General features: G+C 52.1%; 2 protein-coding genes across 2 annotated transcripts in view; one reads left to right on the forward strand and one right to left on the reverse strand.

Moving 5' to 3' along the window:
• Positions 1-9,697: 9,697 nt before the first annotated feature.
• Positions 9,698-10,204, reverse strand: LOC134935021 (histone H2B 1.1-like). The gene has a single exon (XM_063930333.1). It carries the CDS (start codon positions 10,135-10,137, stop codon positions 9,757-9,759), a length of 381 nt encoding a protein of 126 aa, XP_063786403.1. The 5' UTR covers positions 10,138-10,204; the 3' UTR covers positions 9,698-9,756.
• A 755-nt stretch (positions 10,205-10,959) lies between these two features.
• POLB (DNA polymerase beta) overlaps positions 10,960-21,670 on the forward strand; it is a 127,782-nt gene continuing 117,071 nt past the window's right edge. Inside the window, exons 1-3 of the mRNA XM_063931740.1 lie at positions 10,960-11,120; positions 19,621-19,678; positions 19,832-19,898. Of these exons, the coding sequence (XP_063787810.1) occupies positions 11,060-11,120; positions 19,621-19,678; positions 19,832-19,898 (186 nt within the window). The 5' untranslated portion in view covers positions 10,960-11,059. The remainder of the gene's footprint in view (positions 11,121-19,620; positions 19,679-19,831; positions 19,899-21,670) is intronic.

Here is a 21,670-nt window from a genome sequence, read left to right on the forward strand (position 1 = left end):
GACGCGGCGAGCGCCGATTGGCTCGCCGCGTCTCTCTCCTATTGGCTGCCGCTCCGGGAGCCGCGATTGGCTCCCGGAGGGCGCCAACATTCAAATGCCCCCGCAGTCTCTGGTCCGGTGCAGGGAAAAGGGTAATCCCTGCACCGGACACCCGCCGCCGCCACACACTGACAGGCGCTGGGGACAGACAAGCTGTCCCCGCGCTGTCAGAGACATTGTCCCGCAGGGGACACAGGCGCTCTGGCTGCTGCAGCTGGAATGTGTCCTGTAAAACAGGACACATTCCCACATTTCCCCCCCCTTTTTCCTTTGTAGTCCCTACAAAGATCTCCACGGCGTCCATCGTCCGCGGGTCAGGGAATTCCAAGGTCCTTACGGCGAGGGTGCATTCGGGGGCCCAGCCTGGACCAGCTGTGACCCCACATCCTTCCTCCTCCAGCTCCGGGTTCCTCTTACGGCCTGACCTCCATCGGCGGATCCTCTGGGGGAGTGGCATCTCCTCACGGTCGCTTGACGCTGGCCACCAAGGGGAATCTTCCTCCACGGGGACAACAGTCACCCACTCTTGGCCTCCGATATCGTCTGTGGCTTCGTCCCTGTCTTCCGGGTGTGGTATCGACCACCACCCAACAGCGGAATCCTCCGGGGCATCCGTTTCCTCCCGGGCAACAGCCACCACATGTAGAATTTCCTCGTGGGGCATCTCCAAAGGTCCTGTGTCTTCCTCTGGAACGGGTCCTCCCACGGCATCACAGTCCTGTCCCCGTACGTCGGTCCATTTCGGCACTCCTGGCAGGTATTCTTGCACCAGGACTATCTCCTCCTCTTTACGGGGGGCATTCAACTGGGAGCATGACTCCACCCGATCCTGCCAGTCACTCTCGTCGGCGCTTCCGACGCCAGAGTCGTCCTCCATCTGTTCTGGGAGGGATTCGTCGGCGGACAGCTCACCGTAGTCCGAGTCCTCCTCCGATATCTGGACTGGGGTATTACTTTCCTCCTCAGCGTACTTCTTCGCTTCCGCTGGCACCTCTGCTTCCTCAGCGTACTCCTTCGCTTCCGCTGGCATCGTTACTTCCTCAGCGTACTCCTTCGCTTCCGCTGGCATCGTTACTTCCTCAGCGTACTCCTTTGCTTCCGCTGGCATTTCTTGGTACCCAGGACACTCCTGTTCCGCACGTCCTGGTCGTGGACGGTTCCATCGCGGGGAGATTCCGGACGTCTCAGTCACTGGGTCTTCACACTTTTCTTCGCAGCGGGGCCTCTTCACCTCCCAGTCGTCCACCTCCGCCTCATGCGGGAAAGGATTCTGCCTTACTGGGGTCACTTTCTTGGGACAGAGTAGGTCCTCGGCATCTTCCCAAGGGCACTCACTGGCCGCATGTCCTGGTCGCCGACACTTCCAACAAGGGAGGGCCACTGCCACCTTCTCCAAGACGGGTTCCTGGTCCGCCTCCTTCACTGGGGAATCTTCACCCGTTGGTTCCGGCTCCGAGGAAATGGGCACCTGCGAATTAACTTCAAGCAAGGCCTTCCGCTCCATTTCCCTGGTTTCCTCCTCCCATCTCTGGGCGCGACCATCCGCAATCATCCGGTCTTCATTCCACGGACAATCGGGAAGCGCATGTCCTCTCGTCTCGCAGAGCGCACACACAGGCTCTGCAGCCACCCGGTCCCAAAGCTGCTGACGAGACTCCGTCATCTGCTTCACCGTGGCCTCGTAGTCCGTCCTGTCTTCAGTCCATGGACATTCCAGGAGCAGATGTCGGGGATTTCCACATTTTTCACACCGGGAATCAACCTCGTCTTCGCTCGACTCTTCGTCCCAGGGACAACTGTTGTGCTCATGCCCGTAGTTTCCGCAGAGCAAACACCAGGACTCCTTCGCTTGGCCCTTCTGACGTCTTCGGTCCGCTTCCTGGACCACCTTCTTTGGGGACGTCTCTCGCCAAGTACACTCGCTGGCAAAGTGCCCTGTTTGCCGACATTTCTTGCAGGGCGTCACAGCGGCCTTCTTGCGCCCCTTCTCCCGGCGCTCTTCTTTTTCATGCTGGACCGACCGCTGCACCATCTTCAGGATGTCTGCCCCAGACACCGTCACCCAGTCGCTCTGGTCCGCACACGTCCGGGGGTGAGTCTTCTCCGGAGCCGTCCGCAGGGAGGTCTTCTTGGTGGCGTTCCACATCGTGTCCGTGATCCGGTCTCTTTGATCCTGCCGACTACGCCAAGTGTGAGAGGTGCGGGGGCCTGCGGGTGCGTGTGGTGGTGCCTGCTGCTGTGCAGGTGTAGACTCGGTACTCACCAGGCGCCGCTCTCTCTCACCTTCAGGTACCGGAACCTTCAACGGACCTGGAATTCTTCAGGCGGATCCGGACACGGCGATTACCTCTTGGAGCTGACCGTCGACCGAGCTGAGGAGAGAATGGTCTACATTAAAGGGGGTATCGACCCTGCTTCCGGTGGAACAGGGGATACCCCAGGGGTGGCTGCGACCTTCACCGGCTGGGTGAATGGTCATCACCGGCACAAAGCCTCAGCTACCCAGCTTTCACACACTCGCGCTTTCGCACGTAGTGTGATGAAAGGGATTCTCACGTCCATGAGCAATCCTAACTCCGGCGCTCGGGGACAAACAAGGGACAGACGTACACGGATGCTACTCACCGTCACAAGTCTTGCACTCCGATCTTCTCCACTTACAGGTCCCTGTAAGGAGGCAAAGAGAAACAGCCGTGCAGGGCCTAACTCTGACCTAGTGTCACACCCTATACTATCTACAACGGCGGAGCCCTCAAACTAGCTCTGTGGGTGTGGTGCAACACAACTATGCACAACTTACACAACACATACACTTTGCCCTGCACGGTAACAACATATATCACACTATCGGAGTTACAACATAAAACGGTGCTGTCCCTTTTCTACCCGACTCAGAACACCCAGTAGTGGGGACCGCACAGCTCACCCACCTACCGTACTCTCAGGGTGGCCTGAGCCTAACGCCCAGTGCCACCTTTACTCACCTCGGGGAAAACACTGCTTCGCTGGGCCTGGCGCCCCCTAACTGCACACAGGCCGGAGGCCTGACTTCACCCACGGGCCTAGCGCCCGCCTAACTTGCTGCCCGTTGGGTGACCTGGGCCTTGTGCCCAGGGTCACCTTATCTGTACTTACTGGCCAAAATACGCTAGGGCCTAGCGCCCTCTAATGTCCCAACAGGCCTATTGCCTGAACTGCCCCTCGGGCCTAATGCCCGCCTAACTGTGCCCACAGGCCGGTGGCCTGACTATTCTCATGGGCCTAGTGCCCAACATGTGCCCCCCAGGCCTAGTGCCTGCCTATCTGGTGCCGCAGGGGTTGGGTGGCTTGGGCCTAATGCCCAAACCACCTAATCAGACAAATGACCCCCAATCTCCTAACTGCGCCACAGGCCTAGTGCCTGACTTGTGCCCGCGGGCCTAATGCCCGTCCCTGGTGGTCGAGGGAGGAAGAGGGGAGGATAGCCTCACTGAGGCCTTACCTAACCCGAGGGCCTCCGACACCGTCTTCTGCCGCTGACCCGTCCTGGCCAGCGGCGTCGCCTCCGCTGCTCCGCGTCCAGCCGCCGCTGGACATCTCCTTCCTGGGACCCGACGTCTTCCGGCCTCTTCAGCAGCCACCGGAGCTCTTCTCCCCGCGGCCGTCGTCGTCTCCTTTCTGCGGCGGCGTCTTCCTCCTTCTTCGCGCTCTTCTGCGCGCGCAACCTCTTCGGCTCCCGCCCGTGTCTTCTGTCCTCGCCGTGGCCTCCTTCGCTCCGTCCCGCCCGGCGTCTGACGTCACTGGGGAATCTTCACCCGTTGGTTCCGGCTCCGAGGAAATGGGCACCTGCGAATTAACTTCAAGCAAGGCCTTCCGCTCCATTTCCCTGGTTTCCTCCTCCCATCTCTGGGCGCGACCCACGGGCCTAGCGCCCGCCTAACTTGCTGCCCGTTGGGTGACCTGGGCCTTGTGCCCAGGGTCACCTTATCTGTACTTACTGGCCAAAATACGCTAGGGCCTAGCGCCCTCTAATGTCCCAACAGGCCTATTGCCTGAACTGCCCCTCGGGCCTAATGCCCGCCTAACTGTGCCCACAGGCCGGTGGCCTGACTATTCTCATGGGCCTAGTGCCCAACATGTGCCCCCCAGGCCTAGTGCCTGCCTATCTGGTGCCGCAGGGGTTGGGTGGCTTGGGCCTAATGCCCAAACCACCTAATCAGACAAATGACCCCCAATCTCCTAACTGCGCCACAGGCCTAGTGCCTGACTTGTGCCCGCGGGCCTAATGCCCGTCCATGGTGGTCGAGGGAGGAAGAGGGGAGGATAGCCTCACTGAGGCCTTACCTAACCCGAGGGCCTCCGACACCGTCTTCTGCCGCTGACCCGTCCTGGCCAGCGGCGTCGCCTCCGCTGCTCCGCGTCCAGCCGCTGCTGGACATCTCCTTCCTGGGGCCCGACGTCTTCCGGCCTCTTCAGCGGCCACCGGAGCTCTTCTCCCCGCGGCCGTCGTCGTCTCCTTTCTGCGGCGGCGTCTTCCTCCTTCTTCGCGCTCTTCTGCGCGCGCAACCTCTTCGGCTCCCGCCCGTGTCTTCTGTCCTCGTCGCTCTTCAGCGCGGCCTCCTTCGCTCCGTCCCGCCCGGCGTCTGACGTCAGACGCCGGGGGCGGGGCCTATGACGCGGCGAGCGCCGATTGGCTCGCCGCGTCTCTCTCCTATTGGCTGCCGCTCCGGGAGCCGTGATTGGCTCCCGGAGGGTGCCAACATTCAAATGCCCCCGCAGTCTCTGGTCCGGTGCAGGGAAAAGGGTAATCCCTGCACCGGACACCCGCCGCCGCCACACACTGACAGGCGCTGGGGACAGACAAGCTGTCCCCGCGCTGTCAGAGACATTGTCCCGCAGGGGACACAGGCGCTCTGGCTGCTGCAGCTGGAATGTGTCCTGTAAAACAGGACACATTCCCACATTGAGACAGTTGTACACTGTGTAGACTCAGTGACTCAGTGGATGGATCTGATTCATGCAGCATAAGCCTGCAGGAGGTGGAGCCCCTGTGGTACAGGGCTCTCAGCTCAGTGCTCACTGATCCTGCTCAGTGTGCTTGTGGGTGGCAAACTCCCTGGAGGCTAGATAGTGGATAATATAATAAATACAAGGCCACCTAAGAAAAAGCCCACCTAAAATAACCAATTAGCAAAGTATGCAAAGTAAAAAAAAATGTTTTTATTTGGTTTAGTTACAGACTGAATGATGTGTTTCATGGCTGTTAAGCTTTCTCTCCTCAGCCAGAAGTAATGTGCATATTCTGTAACTAGTATGCAATAAGTGGTTATTAATATATCAACATAACACTGAATCAATGTTAATATATTATTAACAATCAGTGCATAAGCAGCTGCCTCCCCCAGATACACTGCACAATCACTGCAGCTGAATAACTCCCTCCATGAGTCCAGCACTGATCTGCCAGCACTGGCAACTCACTGATTCATGTGCAGTCTCTGCAACACATTCCAGTACAAATGAGTCATGACTCATGTGCCGAGACACTGACTCGAGACACTTCACTGAACTGAGTCATGTGTCTCAACTCAGTTCAGTGAATCACTTTGCCCATGACAATTGCGATCAGTGAGAATAAGTAACGCCTCACTTAGCTGCCCTTTATTAAGGGGAAGGCGGACCTGATGGGTGACTGTGAGAACCTTGGCAGGAGGAGTCATGTATTGCCTTTCCTTTCTTTCACAGGCACGCCCCAAATGTTGCAGCAGCACAGTTTAGGATTTCTAATGTATTTCTGGTTATTCATTGCACTGAGCTGTTTGATACACGTTCACCTCAGCAATTAGGCTACCGTACTGCCAATCACAATGTTTAAATCACTGTAGAGTTCCGTATATAGATTTTTTTTTAATTGCTATATTTCATATTAATGTTTTAGAAGCATATTCGTACACATATTATAATGTAAATAATATGCTACGAGACGTTCAAGGAAATCCTGATATGCGTTCTATAAATCAATCAATCAATCCTTTCAGCTACAGGGTGATGTGTGTTTGAGTAGTCACAACATAATAACCATAACGTCAATTCTTTAACGACTGATATATAAACTGTTACTATCACTGTGCTGCAACAATATTATTGAACTATCACATACTATAGATACATCTGCACTCAGAAGAGATTCAAGCTGCAGTGTTACCATGAATTGCACGGATAACAGAGATTGATTGACATACCCTTTTGTTTTCTATCAGTAATGACGATCCCTGGCATATATAAATAAACAGCAAATGTATATTATATATATGTACTACTAAACTTTATGTGTGGACATGTGGAAAAAGTAGGACAGCCTGAAATATCTAAAAAATAGTAGTTAATAGTCTAACCCAGTGTTTTCCAGGCTTGGACACAGGTGACTTAATTAGCACCTCAGTTACTTTGATTTAACCATCTGTGCTGAAGCCTGGATATCACTAAAACCTGCACTGTTGGTGTGCCTTGAGGACCCCGGTTGGGAATGCCTCGTCTAACCACTCCAATACAATACCTGGAATGGAGTCATTAAAGGTTAGATAAGTAAAAGATAACATTTTTAAAAAGTTACTGTTTATCGATCAGATTAGGGGCAGAAGCTAATTTCTAGCTATAGAGTATCACATATCTATTATCTTATCCCCGTGTGATTCATTGATCTTTTAACTGCTACCATAATAGTTATGAAGCCGAACTCTCATGAGCACAACAGACATAATACATGCCTTAATGTTTTGACTTTATTTTTTCAATGTACCTGATATATTTCCCAAATACATAACGCGTGTATTGGAACAGCAAATGTCCCGCACACATCCGCCTTCAGATAGGAAGATGAATATTCAAAATGGACCAATGAGTGTCGACCAGATTTCGGCGGGACAAAACAAAATCACCCCAATGCCTTGCCGCTCCTGTCTAGTCACTGTAACGGCTAAAAGTTGCCTGGCTCCCGGGCTCGGTCTGCGTGCCAGCTCTGCGCTTCGGTCTCTCCCTCTCATAATGAGCGCCGCTGATGCTGTACGCAGCCAGTCCCGATCCGGAACACTGCTGCTCAGCCGCCCCTGTATCTCTGTTATTCTGCGGAGCAAGGCAGGCATGTGTGCCTGAGCAAGCATTGTATGATCACCAAGCTCTCGGAAACGGGTGTCTAATAATGGATTGGGTTGGATATAACTGCACTGATACCGGAGTTTGCATCCTGGTGTTAAGGTGCGATGATACAGTAAAAGTAGCACCAGGGCCAGTGCTAGGGTGTCCAACGCCTCCCTGCAAACTACAAATTTGCGCCCTCTCTCCCATACTTAAGGGACAGTGCGCACCGAAGATGCGTGCCACAAAGGGGTGGGGTCTCACAAAGAAGGGGCGTATCCATACAATAGTACCCCCAATTTAAAGTACACCACACAGTAGAACAATTTTATACATATAAACACACACATACACTGTGCCCCCATACACACACACAGTGCCACCATACACACTGTGCCCTCATACACACATATACTGTGCCTCCATACACACATACACTGTGCCCCTACTGTACTGTATATAGACAGCAGGACTCACCCTCCCTGTAGAGCTGACACTTCCTGGACACATGACTGCTCAGCACCAGTCATGTGATCTGCATTCGGGAGACCACACACAGCATCAGCTCCCTGAGCTCCGGGGACCGGGCTCACTTCCAACTGCTGGAGACTTTTTCTCAGGGGCATACTGCAGGTCCGCGGCGGCATTCTTCAGTGGGAGGAAGGCGGGTAGAGGAGGGCAACAGCGCACATGGACGCCAGCAGAGCAGGGAGAGCGCCTCTCCAACACAGCGCCTCCCTGCATTGCAGGCTCTGCTGAGCGGGTAGCGCCGGCTCTGATAGCACACTACACAGGGCATCTTGAGAGACCAACGACCCCAGTGGTGCAAGTGGGCGGGTACGGGTGGGTACGGCGTACCCGTAAGAATTTAGCCGTGGGTACGCCGTACCCACACCGACGGGCCGCCGCCGCTCCTCGCACCGCCGCTGATGTGTGAGGGAAGGAGAGCGCAGCCTGTGCCTCTCCTTCACCTCAGTCTCCGGCGGCTGTCATAGTTTAATTCAGCGCCGATTCGTGAGCCAATCAGAGCTCGCGGTGCGAGCTCTGATTGGCTCACGGATCGGCGCTGAATTAAACTGTGAGACACCCGCCGGAGACTGAGGGGAAGGAGAGGCACAGGCTGCGCTCTCCTTCCCTCACACAGGACGGCAGCGGCCAGCGGCAGCGGTGAGCAGGGAAGGGGGGGGGGGAGGGGGGGGGGGGGGTTATACCTGGCACTGGGGGATATCTGGCACTGGGGGGGCATTTCTATCTGGCACTGGGGGATATCTGGCACTGGGGGGCATATATACCTGGCACTGGGGGGCATATATACCTGGCACTGGGGGATATCTGGCACTGGGGGGCATATATACCTGGCACTGGGGGATATCTGGCACTGGGGGGCATATATACCTGGCACTGGGGGATATCTGGCACTGGGAGGCATATATACCTGGCACTGGGGGATATCTGGCACTGGGGGGCATATATACCTGGCACTGGGGGGCATATATACCTGGCACTGGGGGATATCTGGCACTGGGGGGCATATATACCTGGCACTGGGGGATATCTGGCACAGGGGGGCATGTATACCTGGCACTGGGGGATATCTGGCACAGGGGGGCATGTATACCTGGCACTGGGGGATATCTGGCACAGGGGGGCATGTATACCTGGCACTGGGGGATATCTGGCACTGGGGGGGCATGTATACCTGGCACTGGGGGATATCTGGCACTGGGGGCATATCTGGCACTGTAGGGGCATTTCTGTATCTGGCACGGGGGGCAATGTATATCTGACACAGTGGGGGCATTTGTGTATCTGGCACTGTGGGGCAATGTGTATCTGGCACTGTGGGGCAATGTATATCTGGCACTGTGGGGCAACGTGTATCTGACACTGCGAGGCAATGTATATCTGGCACTCTGGGGGCATTTCTGTATCTGGCACTGTGGGGCAATGTGTATCTGGCACTGTTAGTCAATGTGTATCTGGCACTGTGGGGCAATGTATATCTGTCACTGTGGGGCAATGTGTATCTGGCACTGTGGGGCAATGTATATCTGGCACTGTGGGGCAATGTGTATCTGGCACTATTGGGGTCATACGTGTATCTGCCCCTCCCCCATATGTGTATCACGCCCCCATTTCCATTGGCCACGCCCCATGTGGCATTTGACCACACCCATTTTTTTGCGCGCGCGCCTTCGGCGCGCGCACACAGTACCCGTAAGACATTTTTTCTACTTGCACCACTGAACGACCCTGTAGTATCTGTGATCAGCAGGGAGTCAGGGAGATAGTAACACAATTGCTACAATCTAATGATACTTTGTAACATTTCAATGAGACACAATCATTCTCTAGTTCTGCAGAAACTACACGGTCACTCACTGCTCTATGGATTGCTTTTTCTAAGCACTAACGGCGACATCCGCTATATAATGCCTATCTATTACCCCGATTTACAGCTCCTGGAATGGAGGCACAATGCAGCTTTGCAAGCAGTACATAACATAATAGCCACCGCAGTTTCAGCCCGATTAGAGAGGAGGTGGGTGGCTCTTAGAAGAGCCTTTGTGTTGATGCGAATCAAGATAAGGAGGGGTGGGACGACTACTTGGCGCTGGTGTACTTGGTGACGGCCTTGGTGCCCTCGGACACGGCGTGCTTGGCCAGCTCTCCCGGCAGCAGCAGGTGTACGGCGGTCTGGATCTCCCGGGAGGTGATGGTGGAGCGCTTGTTGTAGTGAGCCAGGCGGGAAGCTTCCCCCGCAATGCGCTCAAAGATGTCATTGACAAAGGAGTTCATGATGCCCATAGCCTTGGAGGAGATGCCGGTGTCAGGGTGCACCTGCTTCAGCACCTTGTACACGTAGATGGCGTAACTCTCCTTCCTGCTCTTCCTACGCTTCTTTCCATCTTTCTTCTGGGTCTTGGTCACGGCTTTTTTAGAGCCCTTCTTGGGCGCTGGAGCGGACTTGGCTGGATCAGGCATTCTCACCAACTACTTCTCTCTGCAGAGCAGACAGTAAATTGGGATGTTACAATAAGCAAACTGCCAATTGCCATTGACACACAGCGCACAGACCGTCTATATTTATTGCCTATGCAAATGAGGCGTTCACTCCTTCAGGCTTTTCTATTGGTAAACGTGTCATGTGATCTTTGTGAGCGGCATCATAGATCCCCTCCCCCAGTACATGACGAGTTTATGAGGCAACACCGCCACCTAGTGGCCAACTTCGGCATGAGCACCTATTTAAAATTTATTTATTGTATTTTCCAACTATTTATTATTTGAATGGATCTCAACATAACCAGCAGCCATTTTTCATATGAGGAAACACATTAGGGCCCTGTGTATACGGCCAGGGGTTGCCTCCTGGCGTTATTATAGTTCTCCAACAGGACTGGGGCGTGTGTATGGGTGACGGTACGAAAGAAGGGTAGATGCTAGAATCAAGTGGGCTAAGGGACCTTTTCCGTAAGGGGGAGGAGTTACGACGCAAGGGGGAGGAACTAGGCCAGCGGGATAGTTCCTCTACTATCCACGCCACCAACTATTACCTTTAGTAATTAGGTGGTGAGCGAAGCGGAGCGGAGCGAGCCACCGTGCCCGAAGCGTGGCGAGCGAAGCGAGCCCGCGAGGGTACTTTTCGGGTACCCTGTTCGCCCGTAGCTCCTCCCCCTGGTGACGTAGCTCCTCCCCTCAATACGTCACAAGGTCCCTTTAGCCCCTCCGATATAGAACCAACCGTACGAGAAGCCAATCAGTGCGCAGCGCCTTCCGGTACGTCATCGCGTAGGCACGCGCACTCCTGCTATGCGCTGCACGCTGCGGCCTGTACGTGGATTTGGAGCAGCGGTCTCGAGTGAAAACCATCAACAGGGTGAGAGCGGACTAACCCGGCCTAAACATGAGCAAGAGGAAAGCGCCGCAGGAAAGCCTGAATGAGGGGATAACGGACTTCCTCGTAGGTGAGAGAGAAGGGAAGGTTCAGGTGTGATTATTGTGTATTCATTGTGCAGCCAAATGACATGGATCGTGTGACACACTCACACACTGCAGCAGCCACCTTCAGTGTACATTGTCACTCATAATATGCTTAACATGTGTCTATACACGTACTAGTTTCACCTATATGATAGCTGGGGATCACACTGCATACACATTACCTTTCTTGGTAAAGATGAACATTTTTTAATTGATGAAAACATGTTGGAGAATTCAGACAATTTAAAAAAAAAAAGAAAAACCTGCAGTTTCCAAGGACTCATTTCGAGTAAGGTGTCCCAAACACGGGTATGGCTGTAATGTTATACCCCTTTTCCACTAGTGATGCGGGTCGCAGCCGGGAGCCTGACACGGGTGCTACTCGGCTGCGACCCGCTTCAGAGCCCCCTTTCCCACTGCACTCGCCAACCTGGCATATTACAGAGTTGGTGGCGCTGGGAGATCACATGATCTCCCAGCACCGCCCTTCCATACACTGTGAACGGGAGCCGTGTCGCATCGACACAGCTTCCGTTTACACCGCACAGCTTACCGGGTAGGATTCCTGGATCACTTGATCCGGATTTTTGCAGAGGGAGCCGTTTCCACTAGCAAAAAACACGGGTAAATGCACGCCCCCGTGCATTTACCCATGTTTGTTGAGCTACTGGAAAAGGGGTATGAGGCTTACCATACTATCCTTTTAAACTGGGTCCCATTAATTACACCGGTTCTGTGTTTGGCTGACATCAAGTCTGCATCTCATCTGGTTTTAATAAGCCACAGACTGTGTAATTCAGTAGTATCTCTGTTTAAAGGGATGTTATGGGTAAGCCTATCTATGAGAAGTATTTTTTATATCACATTGTATACAAAACAAAGGGCTTGGTGTATCCAGCCGTGATAAGAGTGGACAAGTTAGCATTGAGGTAACATTTATCATGGACATTTTATGAGTTGATAGGTAGAAGCTGAAGAAACTTCGTTTCACTGCTTGATACATCACCCCCCAAGAGTTTTATTGTGTGTATATATAATGTATTTTTATCATTTAAATATGTTTGGAAAAAAGATGTCTCCAAAAGAATAACCATTTAAAACCCAAATCTGACTCTCGGAATAAGTTATATGTAGCAACCCTATAGCTGCATACACACTGTGCAATGTGGACTATATAGTCCATATCACAGGAAAATAAAGTGTTTTTATGTTACATCCTAGAGCAGGGGTGGGGAACCTTTTTTCTACCGAGGGCCATTTGGATATTTATAAAATCCTTCGGGGGCCATACAAAAATTCTCAACTTAAAAAATTACCCTGCCCCCCAGTAGGTCTGCCCCTTAGAGGTACTGTGCCAAAAAAATTGGTGTGGCCAGTTAAAATTGGATGTGATACACATATGCCCCCAATAGTGCGGTGCCAGATCCACAATTGCCCCCACAGTGCCAGGTATACAAATGCCCCCCACAGTGCCAGGTATACAAATGCCCCTCACAGTGCCAGATATACAAATGCCCCTCACAGTGCCAGGTATACAAATGCCCCTCACAGTGCCAGGTATACAAATGCCCCTCACAGTGCCAGGTATACAAATGCCCCTCACAGTGCCAGGTATACAGATGCCCCCACAGTGCCAGGTATACAGATGCCCCCCACAGTGCCAGGTATACAGATGCCCCCCACAGTGCCAGGTATACAGATGCCCCCCACAGTGCCAGGTATACAGATGCCCCCACAGTGCCAGGTATACAGATGCCCCCACAGTGCCAGGTATACAGATGCCCCCACAGTGCCAGGTATACAAATGCCCCTCACAGTGCCTGGTATACAGATGCCCCCACAGTTCCAGGTATACAAATGCCCCTCACAGTGCCAGGTATACAGATGCCCCCACAGTGCCAGGTATACAGATGCCCCCACAGTGCCAGGTATACAGATGCCCCCCACAGTGCCAGGTATACAGATGCCCCCCACAGTGCCAGGTATACAAATGCCCCCCACAGTGCCAGGTATACAAATGCCCCTCACAGTGCCAGGTATACAAATGCCTCCACAGTGCCAGGTATACAGATGCCCTCCCCTCTCCCCTCCGTGCTTCTTACCGTGCTCCTTTCGGCGGGACACGGAGGAGAGCGCGGATATGTTGGGCGGCGGCGTGTAGGACTTGAAACCAGCCGCAGGTTCGAGAGCCAATCAGAGCTCGCGGACCGGCAGCCGCGAGCTCCTGATTGGCTGCTGGTCCGCGAGCTCTGATTGGCTTACGGACCGGCGGCTGGTTTGAAGTACTACACGCCGCCGCTCCCACCCAACAGCCGCGCTCTCCTCCCTGTTCTGACAGCTGAGACACGCTGCCGCCGGACTGAGCGGCAGCGTGTCTCACTGACACAAGCTGGTGGGCCGGACCAAACGCGGGCCGGAGGTTCCCCACCCCTGTCCTAGAGGATGCTGGGGTCCATATCAGTACCATGGGGTATAGACGGGTCCACCAGGAGCCAATGGCACTTTAAGACTTTAATAGTGTGGGCTGGCTCCTCCCTCTATGCCCCTCCTACCAGAATCAGAAAATGTGCCCGGAGGAGCCGGCCAGATCTAGGGGAGCTCCTAGAGCTTCTTTGGTTTTATTTTATTTTTAAGAGTAATTAGGCACAGGTAGGCTGCTGGCAACAGCCTCCCTGCTTCGTGGGACTTAGGGGGGGTAGTAGTGTCCAACCCTCTGAGGTTAATGGCCACTATCTCTGCTGACAGGACACTGAGCTCCTGAGGGTAATGATCGTTAGCCCCCGAAGCGACCGCTCACTCCCGCAGCATGCCGCCACCCCCTAACAGAGCCAGAAGATCGAGGTGGTGAGTGTGTCACCGGCGACCCGACAAGCGGGGAGCCGGTGTGCATGGTGGCTACAGGGTTGGAGCGCAGTACTAACACTGCACTCCGGAAGGCTCAGCAGTACAGATGTGGTGCTGTGAGGGGCGCCCTGGGCCAGCGCAATACCCTTACAACTGGTCACTCTAGCTATCAGGGGCTTCGGTAATACTGCTAACGTCATTACCTCAGGCCAGTATAAATATTCAAAGTGTGGGAAGACGCGCCATGTTTGGGGGCGGAGCTTCTCCTCAGAGCGGACCCAGCAGCTCACCAGCGCCATTTTCTCCCTGCAGTTCCACACTCTGAGACGCTGACAGGGAGCGCTGACCCTCCACGACTCCAGCTATCCTGTGCTGTACCAAGGGGGTTGTAGAAGGGGAGGGTGGGGGAGGGGGGGGTGGACTGTCTATTAACTGTGTAGTTCTATTAAGGGTACACAGTCAGCGCCAGGCAATTATTCTATAACTGCCTACTGAGGCGCTGTGTGTGCTGGCTCCAAGCTCTGTGTTTCTCTGAAGGTACTTGGGGGGAAACTGTGTCTGACACTTTTGTGTGTGTGTGTGTGGGTGTGTGTGTATGTATGCAACTTTCTCACATAACCATGTCCAGGGACTCTGTTTCTTGTGTGGCAGAATATGTATCTTCTCCAGAGGAATCCATTCCATGTAAACAGGAATGTAATATTTTGTTTCAGCCTTCCGAATCTGAGCCCCAGTGGGTAGCTTCTATTAAGGGAATGATATCCCAGATTTCTACTAGGATTGCGCATTATGAGACGGAATCACAGATTTCAAAACAATCTATGGAGGTTTTGTCTGGTTCTGTCCCCACTACCTCAAAATCCCCTTGTGTATCCAAGAAATGTGTGCTTGCTCAGATTGTGCCAGACGACACGGACACCGTCTCTGGCACGGCAGAGGGTGATTCGGATATGCGGGGGGGGGGGGGTGAGGCTTCCCTGGCAAGATGGGTGCAACTCATGATTGAGGCTATTAGGAATGTGTTACACGTTACTGACAAACCACCTGAACAGGTAGAGGAGGCTTACTTTACGGACAATAAGAAAGCTTCCCTACGTCTAAGGAATTAAACGCATTATTTGAAAAATCCTGGGAAAATCCAGAGAAAAAAATTTGAGATCCCAAAGAGGGTTCTTGTCGCTTTTCCTTTCCCCGAGGATGATAGGAAAAAGTGTGAAAACCCACCTATACTATACGCTTCTGTATCTCGACTGTCTGAAAAGGTGGTTTTACCTGTCACTGGGTCTACCGCTTTGAAAGAACCGGCAGACCGCAAGATTGAAACTACTCTTGTAAATCCATATACACTGCTTCAGGAGTGGCGTTAAGACCCACTATTGCCTGTGCATGGATTTCTAAAGCCATAGTAAAGTGGTGAGGCACATTACTAGAGGATTTAGATTCTATGGATAGAAGCGACATTGAATTGTTTTTACGTAACATACAGGATTCGGCGGGTTTCATGGTGGAGGCCATGAAGGACCTGGGTAATCTGAATGCAAGGACATCGTCCATGGCTGTCTCAGTACGCAGGGGACTCTGGCTACGCCAATGATCTACAGACGCGGAATCCAGGAGAAGTGTGGAGAACCTACCCTTCACATGTCAGGCTCTATTTGGGGGAAGCATTGGATGCGTGGATTTCCACGGCAACCGCTGGTAAGTCAACCTTTCTTCCCTCAGCCTCTCAGACGATGAAGAAACCTTTTTCTATGTCCTCTATCCTTTCGGTCTGCAAAAGCTAAAAAGTCCAAGACTCCTACCACTTTCTTCAGAGATGGGCGAGCAAAATTCAAAAAACCGGCACCTGCAGGTTCCCAAGACCAGAAGCCTGCCTCTGTGTCCTCAAAATCCTCAGCATGACAGTGGACCTCCCTGCCTGGGGAACAGGCATTTGGGACCGAGGCTCAGACGTTTCAGTCACGTCTGGGTGTCGTCCGGTCTGGATCCCTGGGTACAGCATATTGGGTCCCAGGGGTACAAACTGGAGTTTCAAGAGCTCCCACCGACAGGTTCTTCAAATCAGGCTTTCCAGCTTTGCTGACAGAAAGGGCTATCCTTCATGTAGCCATTCAAAAATTAGAATGGTCAGATGTAATTGTTCCAGTTCCACCTCATCTGGTAAACCAGGGTTACTATTCAAACCTATTTGTGGTACCGAAACAGGAGGGTTCGGTCAGGCCAATTTTGAACCTGAAGTCGCTAAACCCTTATCTGAGGGAATTCAAGTTCAAAATGGAGTCTCTGAGAGCGGTGATCTCAGGGCTGGTGGGGGGAGAGTTTCTGGTGTCCTTAGACATCAAAGATGCGTACCTCCACATTCCGATTTGGCCACCACACCAGGCTTATCATATTTGTGCTGTTGGACTGTCACTATCCGTTCCAGGCACTGCCGTTCGGCCTCTCTACGCCACCGAGGGTATTCACCAAGGTAATGGCAGAGATGATGATTCTACCTCCACAGGCAGGGGGTGAATATAATTCCTTATCTGGACGATCTGCTTATAAATGCATCTTCCAGGGAGAGGTTGTTACAGTCCATTGCTCTCACGAATCGACTGCTCAGGGAACATGGATGGATCCTGAATCTTCCCAAGTCACTTTTGGAGCCGACAAGGAGATTCTTTCCTGGGGATGATCCTCAACACGGAAGTGCAGAGGGTATTTCTACCGGTGGAGAAAGCGTTGGTGATCCAAACTGTGGTCCGGGATGTCTTGAAGCCTTCCCGGGTATCGGTTCATCAGTGCATTCGCCTTCTTGGGAAGACGGTTGCCTCCTATGAGGCTCTTCAGTATGGAAGATTTCATGCACGGGATCTCATCTTCACATGCACCAGAGGATACGTCTGTCGCCAAAAGCCAGGATTTCACTCCTGTGGTGGCTACAATTGCCTCACCTAGAGGGCCGCAGGTTCGTGATTCAGAACTGGATCCTTCTAACCACGGAGGCAAGTCTCAGAGGTTGGGACGCAGTCACCCAAGGGGAAACCCTCCAAGGAAGGTGGTCCAGTCTGGAACCCATTCTTCCAATCAACATTCTGGAACTAAGGGCCGTGTACAACGGTCTTCTACAAGTGGCACATCTTCTACAAGATCGGGCCATTCAGGTGCAGTCGGACAATGTAACGACGGTGACCTATATAAACCAACAGGGCGGAACGAAGAGCAGAGCTGCTATGTCAGAGGTAAAAAGAATCCTCCTCTGGGCAGAAAGGCACGTGTTGGCACTGTCAGCGATCTTTATTCTGGGAGTGGACAACTGGGAAGCGGACTTCCTTAGCAGACACGATCTCCATCCAGGAGAGTGGGGCCTCCATACGGAGGTGACAAATCTTTGAAGTGTACCTCAAATGGATATGATGGCCTCCCATCTCAACAAGAAACTTCGGAGGTACTGTTCCAGGTCAAGAGACTCGCAAGCAGTGGCGGTGGACGCCCTGGTAACTCCGTGGGTGTTCCAGTCAGTGTACGTGTTTCCTCCACTTCCAATCATTCCAAGGATTCTAAAACTCGTAAAGAGAACAAGAGTTCGGGCAATCCTCATTGCTCCGGACTGGCCAAGAAGGGCTTGGTACGCGGATCTTCTGGATCTTCTGCTGGAAGACCCGAGGCCTCTTCCTCTTCGGGAGGACCTTCTGCAGCAGGGGCCATTCGCTTATCACGACTTACCATGGCTACGTTTGACGGCATGGAGGTTGAACGCCAGATCTTAGCTCAGAAGGGCATTCCGAGCAAGGTTCTTCCCACCCTGAGACAGGCTAGGAAAGGAGTAATATCTAAACATTACTATCGCATTTGGAAAAAGTATGTATCTTGGAGTGAATCCAAGAAGTTTCCTACAGTGGAGTTTCAACTGGGACGGTTTCTCCTCTTCCTGCAAGCAGGTGTGGATATGGGACTGAGTTTGGGATCCATAAAGGTCCAGATTTCGGCCTTATCCATATTCTGCCAGAAACAACTGGCTTCCCTCCCTGAGGTTCAGACTTTCTTGAAAGGGGTTCTGCACATCTAGCCTCCCTTTGTGCCGCCTACGGCACCCTGTGATCTTAATGTGGTGTTACAGTTCCTCCAATCGGATTGGTTCGAGCCTCTACAGGAGGTTGAGGTCAAGTTTCTCACTTGGAAGGCTGTCACTTTGTTGACCTTAGTTTCTGCTAGACGTGTGTCGGAGTTGGGGGCTTTGTCTTGTAAAGGTCCCTACTTAATCTTCCATGAAGATAGAGCTGAGCTCCAGACACGTCAGCAGTTCCTTCCAAAGGTTGTGTCGGCTTTTCATATCAACCAACCTATTGTGGTGCCAGTGGCTACTGACTCCTCAATTTCGTCAAAGTCCTTGGATGTTGTAAGGGCTCTGAAAATCTATGTGAAGAGGTCTGCTCGTCACAGAAAATCGGACTCTCTGTTTATCCTTTATGAGCCCAAGAAAATTGGGTGTCCTGCGTCTAAGCAGACTATCTCTCGCTGGATCAGGGTCACTATCCCGCATGCATATTATACGGCAGGATTGTCGTGTCCCAAATCTGTTAAGGCCCACTCTACTCATAAAGGTGGGTTCTTCCTGGGCGGCTGCCCGGGGTGTTTCGGCTTTACAGGTTTGCTGCGCAGCTACTTGGTCTGGGTCGAACACATTTGCTAAGTTCTACAAGTTCGATACTTTGGCCACTGAGGACCTAAGGTTTGGTCAATCGGTACTGCAGGAGCCTCCGCGCTCTCCCTCCTGTTCTGGGAGCTTTAGTACATCCCCATGGTGCTAATATGGACCCCAGCATCCTCTAGGACGTAAGAGAAAATAGGATTTTAATTACATACTAGTAAATCCTTTTCTCGTAGTTCGTAAAGGATGCTGGGCACCCGCCCAGCGCTTTGTGATCCTGCAGTGGTTACTTGGTTCAGTACTGCTTTGTTCTTGGTTAAGTACTGTTTTGTTACTTGGTTAAGTATTCTTGTTCAGCAGTTGCTGAGTTTTCAAGCTGGTTAGCTTGGTTTGCCTTGTATGTGTGAGCTGGTGTGAATCTCGCCACTATCCGTGTAAAGTCCTTCTCTCGAAGTTGTCCGTCTCCTCGGGCAGTTTCTAGACTGAGTCTGGTAGGAGGGGCATAGAGGGTGGAGCCAGCCCACACTATTAAAGTCTTAAAGTGCCCATGGCTCCTGGTGGACCATCTATACCCCATGGTACTAATATGGACCCCAGCATCCTCTATGGACTACGAGAAAAGGATTTACCGGTAGGTAATTAAAATCCTATTATCGCACCGTGTGTGAACAGCTTGCAATGCTGATGCGCGGTCCCGCGTGATAAGAATCGCAAGATAAAACCGACTGTGCAGTCAGTCCAACAGTGACTATATCGGTGGTGCCAGGCTCCTGCCACATCGCATAGTCAATGTTGCGCATGGAAACAGAACATATGAAAAAAGTGTGTGATTTCAACATCCTGCCACATCGCATAGTCAATGTTGCGCATGGAAACAGAACATATGAAAAAAGTGTGTAATTTCAACATAATTTAACCAGTTATGAGTTTTGTATACCACTTGTATAATATACAGTACTGATAAATGATCATATATTCAAGTTTGATGTTTGTGGTTATATTTTCAGAGCTGGCCAATTATGAGCGGAACGTGAACAGAGCCATCCATAAGTACAATGCCTACAGGTCAGAGCAAGTCCCTCATTGTAGATTGTAGATCACTTTGCGCTGAGATGCAGCAATACTTTAATGTTATACAATAGCAAGATGTCACAAGGAATGAATTAGAGCTGTGCCTAATTTCAGTGTCATTTATTGCTTTTTCCTCTTCTGAAACAGGAAAGCAGCCTCTGTGATAGCAAAGTACCCCACAAAAATCAAGAGTGGAACAGAAGCCAAGAAACTGGTGAGCACTCACGTTACTTATGTTTAACATGCATCCTGGGAGACTTTACAGTGATCGCGCTGAGTCCAAAAAAAAGTGGGTCCCAGGGACCCCTCCCTTTTAAAAATTGGGATCCTACCTGTCCTTTTCTGGGTCCCATCGGAATGAAGGTTTTATTAATCTTATTATAAAAACATAGAAACACAGACTTGATTTGGACACTACAAAGTGTTGAAAGGGGTAGGATGGGGTGACGATCCTGCTGGGCTGTGTAGCATACAGGACACTGCACCAGAGCTGTAACTAGACATTTTGGCGCCCTAAGGCAGAAAGCAAATTGGTTCTCCCCTTCGCACATGTGAAGGTATGGACAGTGAACGGCGAAGGCGCGCAGCAAACATTTATGGCCGTTGCTTCATGGGGAAGGAGCGTGGCCACATAATAGTGGCAGTTCACATTACACCACCCAGTAGTGCAGCTTATGCACATTGCGCCAAGTAGAACATCCTATACACACTGCACCAGGTAGAACACGTTATACTTTTTTTTATTTTATTTTTTTATCTTTTGCGCCAGGCAGAGCACATTCTACTCTTTTTGCGCCAGGCATTGCACTGAGACACACTGCACCAGGCATTGCACTGAGACACATTGCAGTAACCTCCTCAGACCTCCCCCCTCCTCCCCCAGAAAGCATCGCTGGACCCCCTACAGCAAGCCCATCCACCACCCCACACACAGCCTGCTGCAGCCTGGCACACATGCTGCTGGGGGAGGGGGGGACGGACACCGGACTGGGGGCACAGGGCAGATACGGAGCGGCACTCACCGTTGTGGAGGAGGACGCTGTGCCGGGTGAGCGGGGCCAGTCTCTTGGTGCTGGCAGTGGAGACAGGGTCAGCGAACAGCGGGGAGCAGGTGGAGCAGTACCGGGTGAGCGGGGCCAGTCTTCCAGCGCTGCAGCACAGATTCATGGTGCTGGAGGTGGAGCCCAGCCCAGATCAGCGCGCAGCGCCATGGTGATGGGGATTCAAACCGTGCCGGGTTGGCGGGAGACACCGCAGGCTGTGATTGGCTGCTCCTCCCTGCTGCACACTGACCCTGTCTCCGCCGCAGCTGCAGGAGATGATTGGCCCTATGGGACCCGCTCATCTTCTAAACGTGGGTCCCAGGTCGCTGTTTCTGGATAAAATACGCGCCATAGCGTGTTTTTGCGTTCACTGCTTTATTTATTCTAAGTAGAGGATTCAATGGGATTTGGCTTCCCAGAGTTATTCTTGTGAATAAGCAGTCTATTTATGAAGCAGTGAAAGGGTGGAAAAGAAACAGTGCAGAAGTTGCCCATGGCAACCAATCCACTTTAAAGGAAGCCTTTATCAAATACATTCTATAAAATGTAAGGGAGATGCTGATTGGTTGCCATGGGCAACTTCCCTACTGGTCTGTTTCTCCATTGTTTTCACCGCTTCATGAATATACACCTATATCGTTTCTCAGAAAAAAAAGACTGCGGGGCAGATGTATTAAGCCTGGAGAAGTGATAACGTGCAAGGTGATAATGCACCAGCCAATCAGCTCCTAACTGTCAAGTTATAGGCTGGATTTGAAAAACGACAGACCGGAGCCAACTGACAGGTGCGTTATCACTTTCCACTTTATCACTTCTCCAGACTTAATACATTGTGGGCAAATGTAATAGCCCACAATTTGTGGGAGCCAGTGCCATTCTGATAATATAATCACTGCATTTAAAGCAGCTATTAGTTTAAAAGCAAAACCAACCTGGCTTTGTC

The sequence above is a fragment of the Pseudophryne corroboree genome, chromosome 6 (genome assembly GCF_028390025.1).
Source record: "Pseudophryne corroboree isolate aPseCor3 chromosome 6, aPseCor3.hap2, whole genome shotgun sequence".
In the NCBI taxonomy this organism is placed as follows: domain Eukaryota; kingdom Metazoa; phylum Chordata; class Amphibia; order Anura; family Myobatrachidae; genus Pseudophryne; species Pseudophryne corroboree.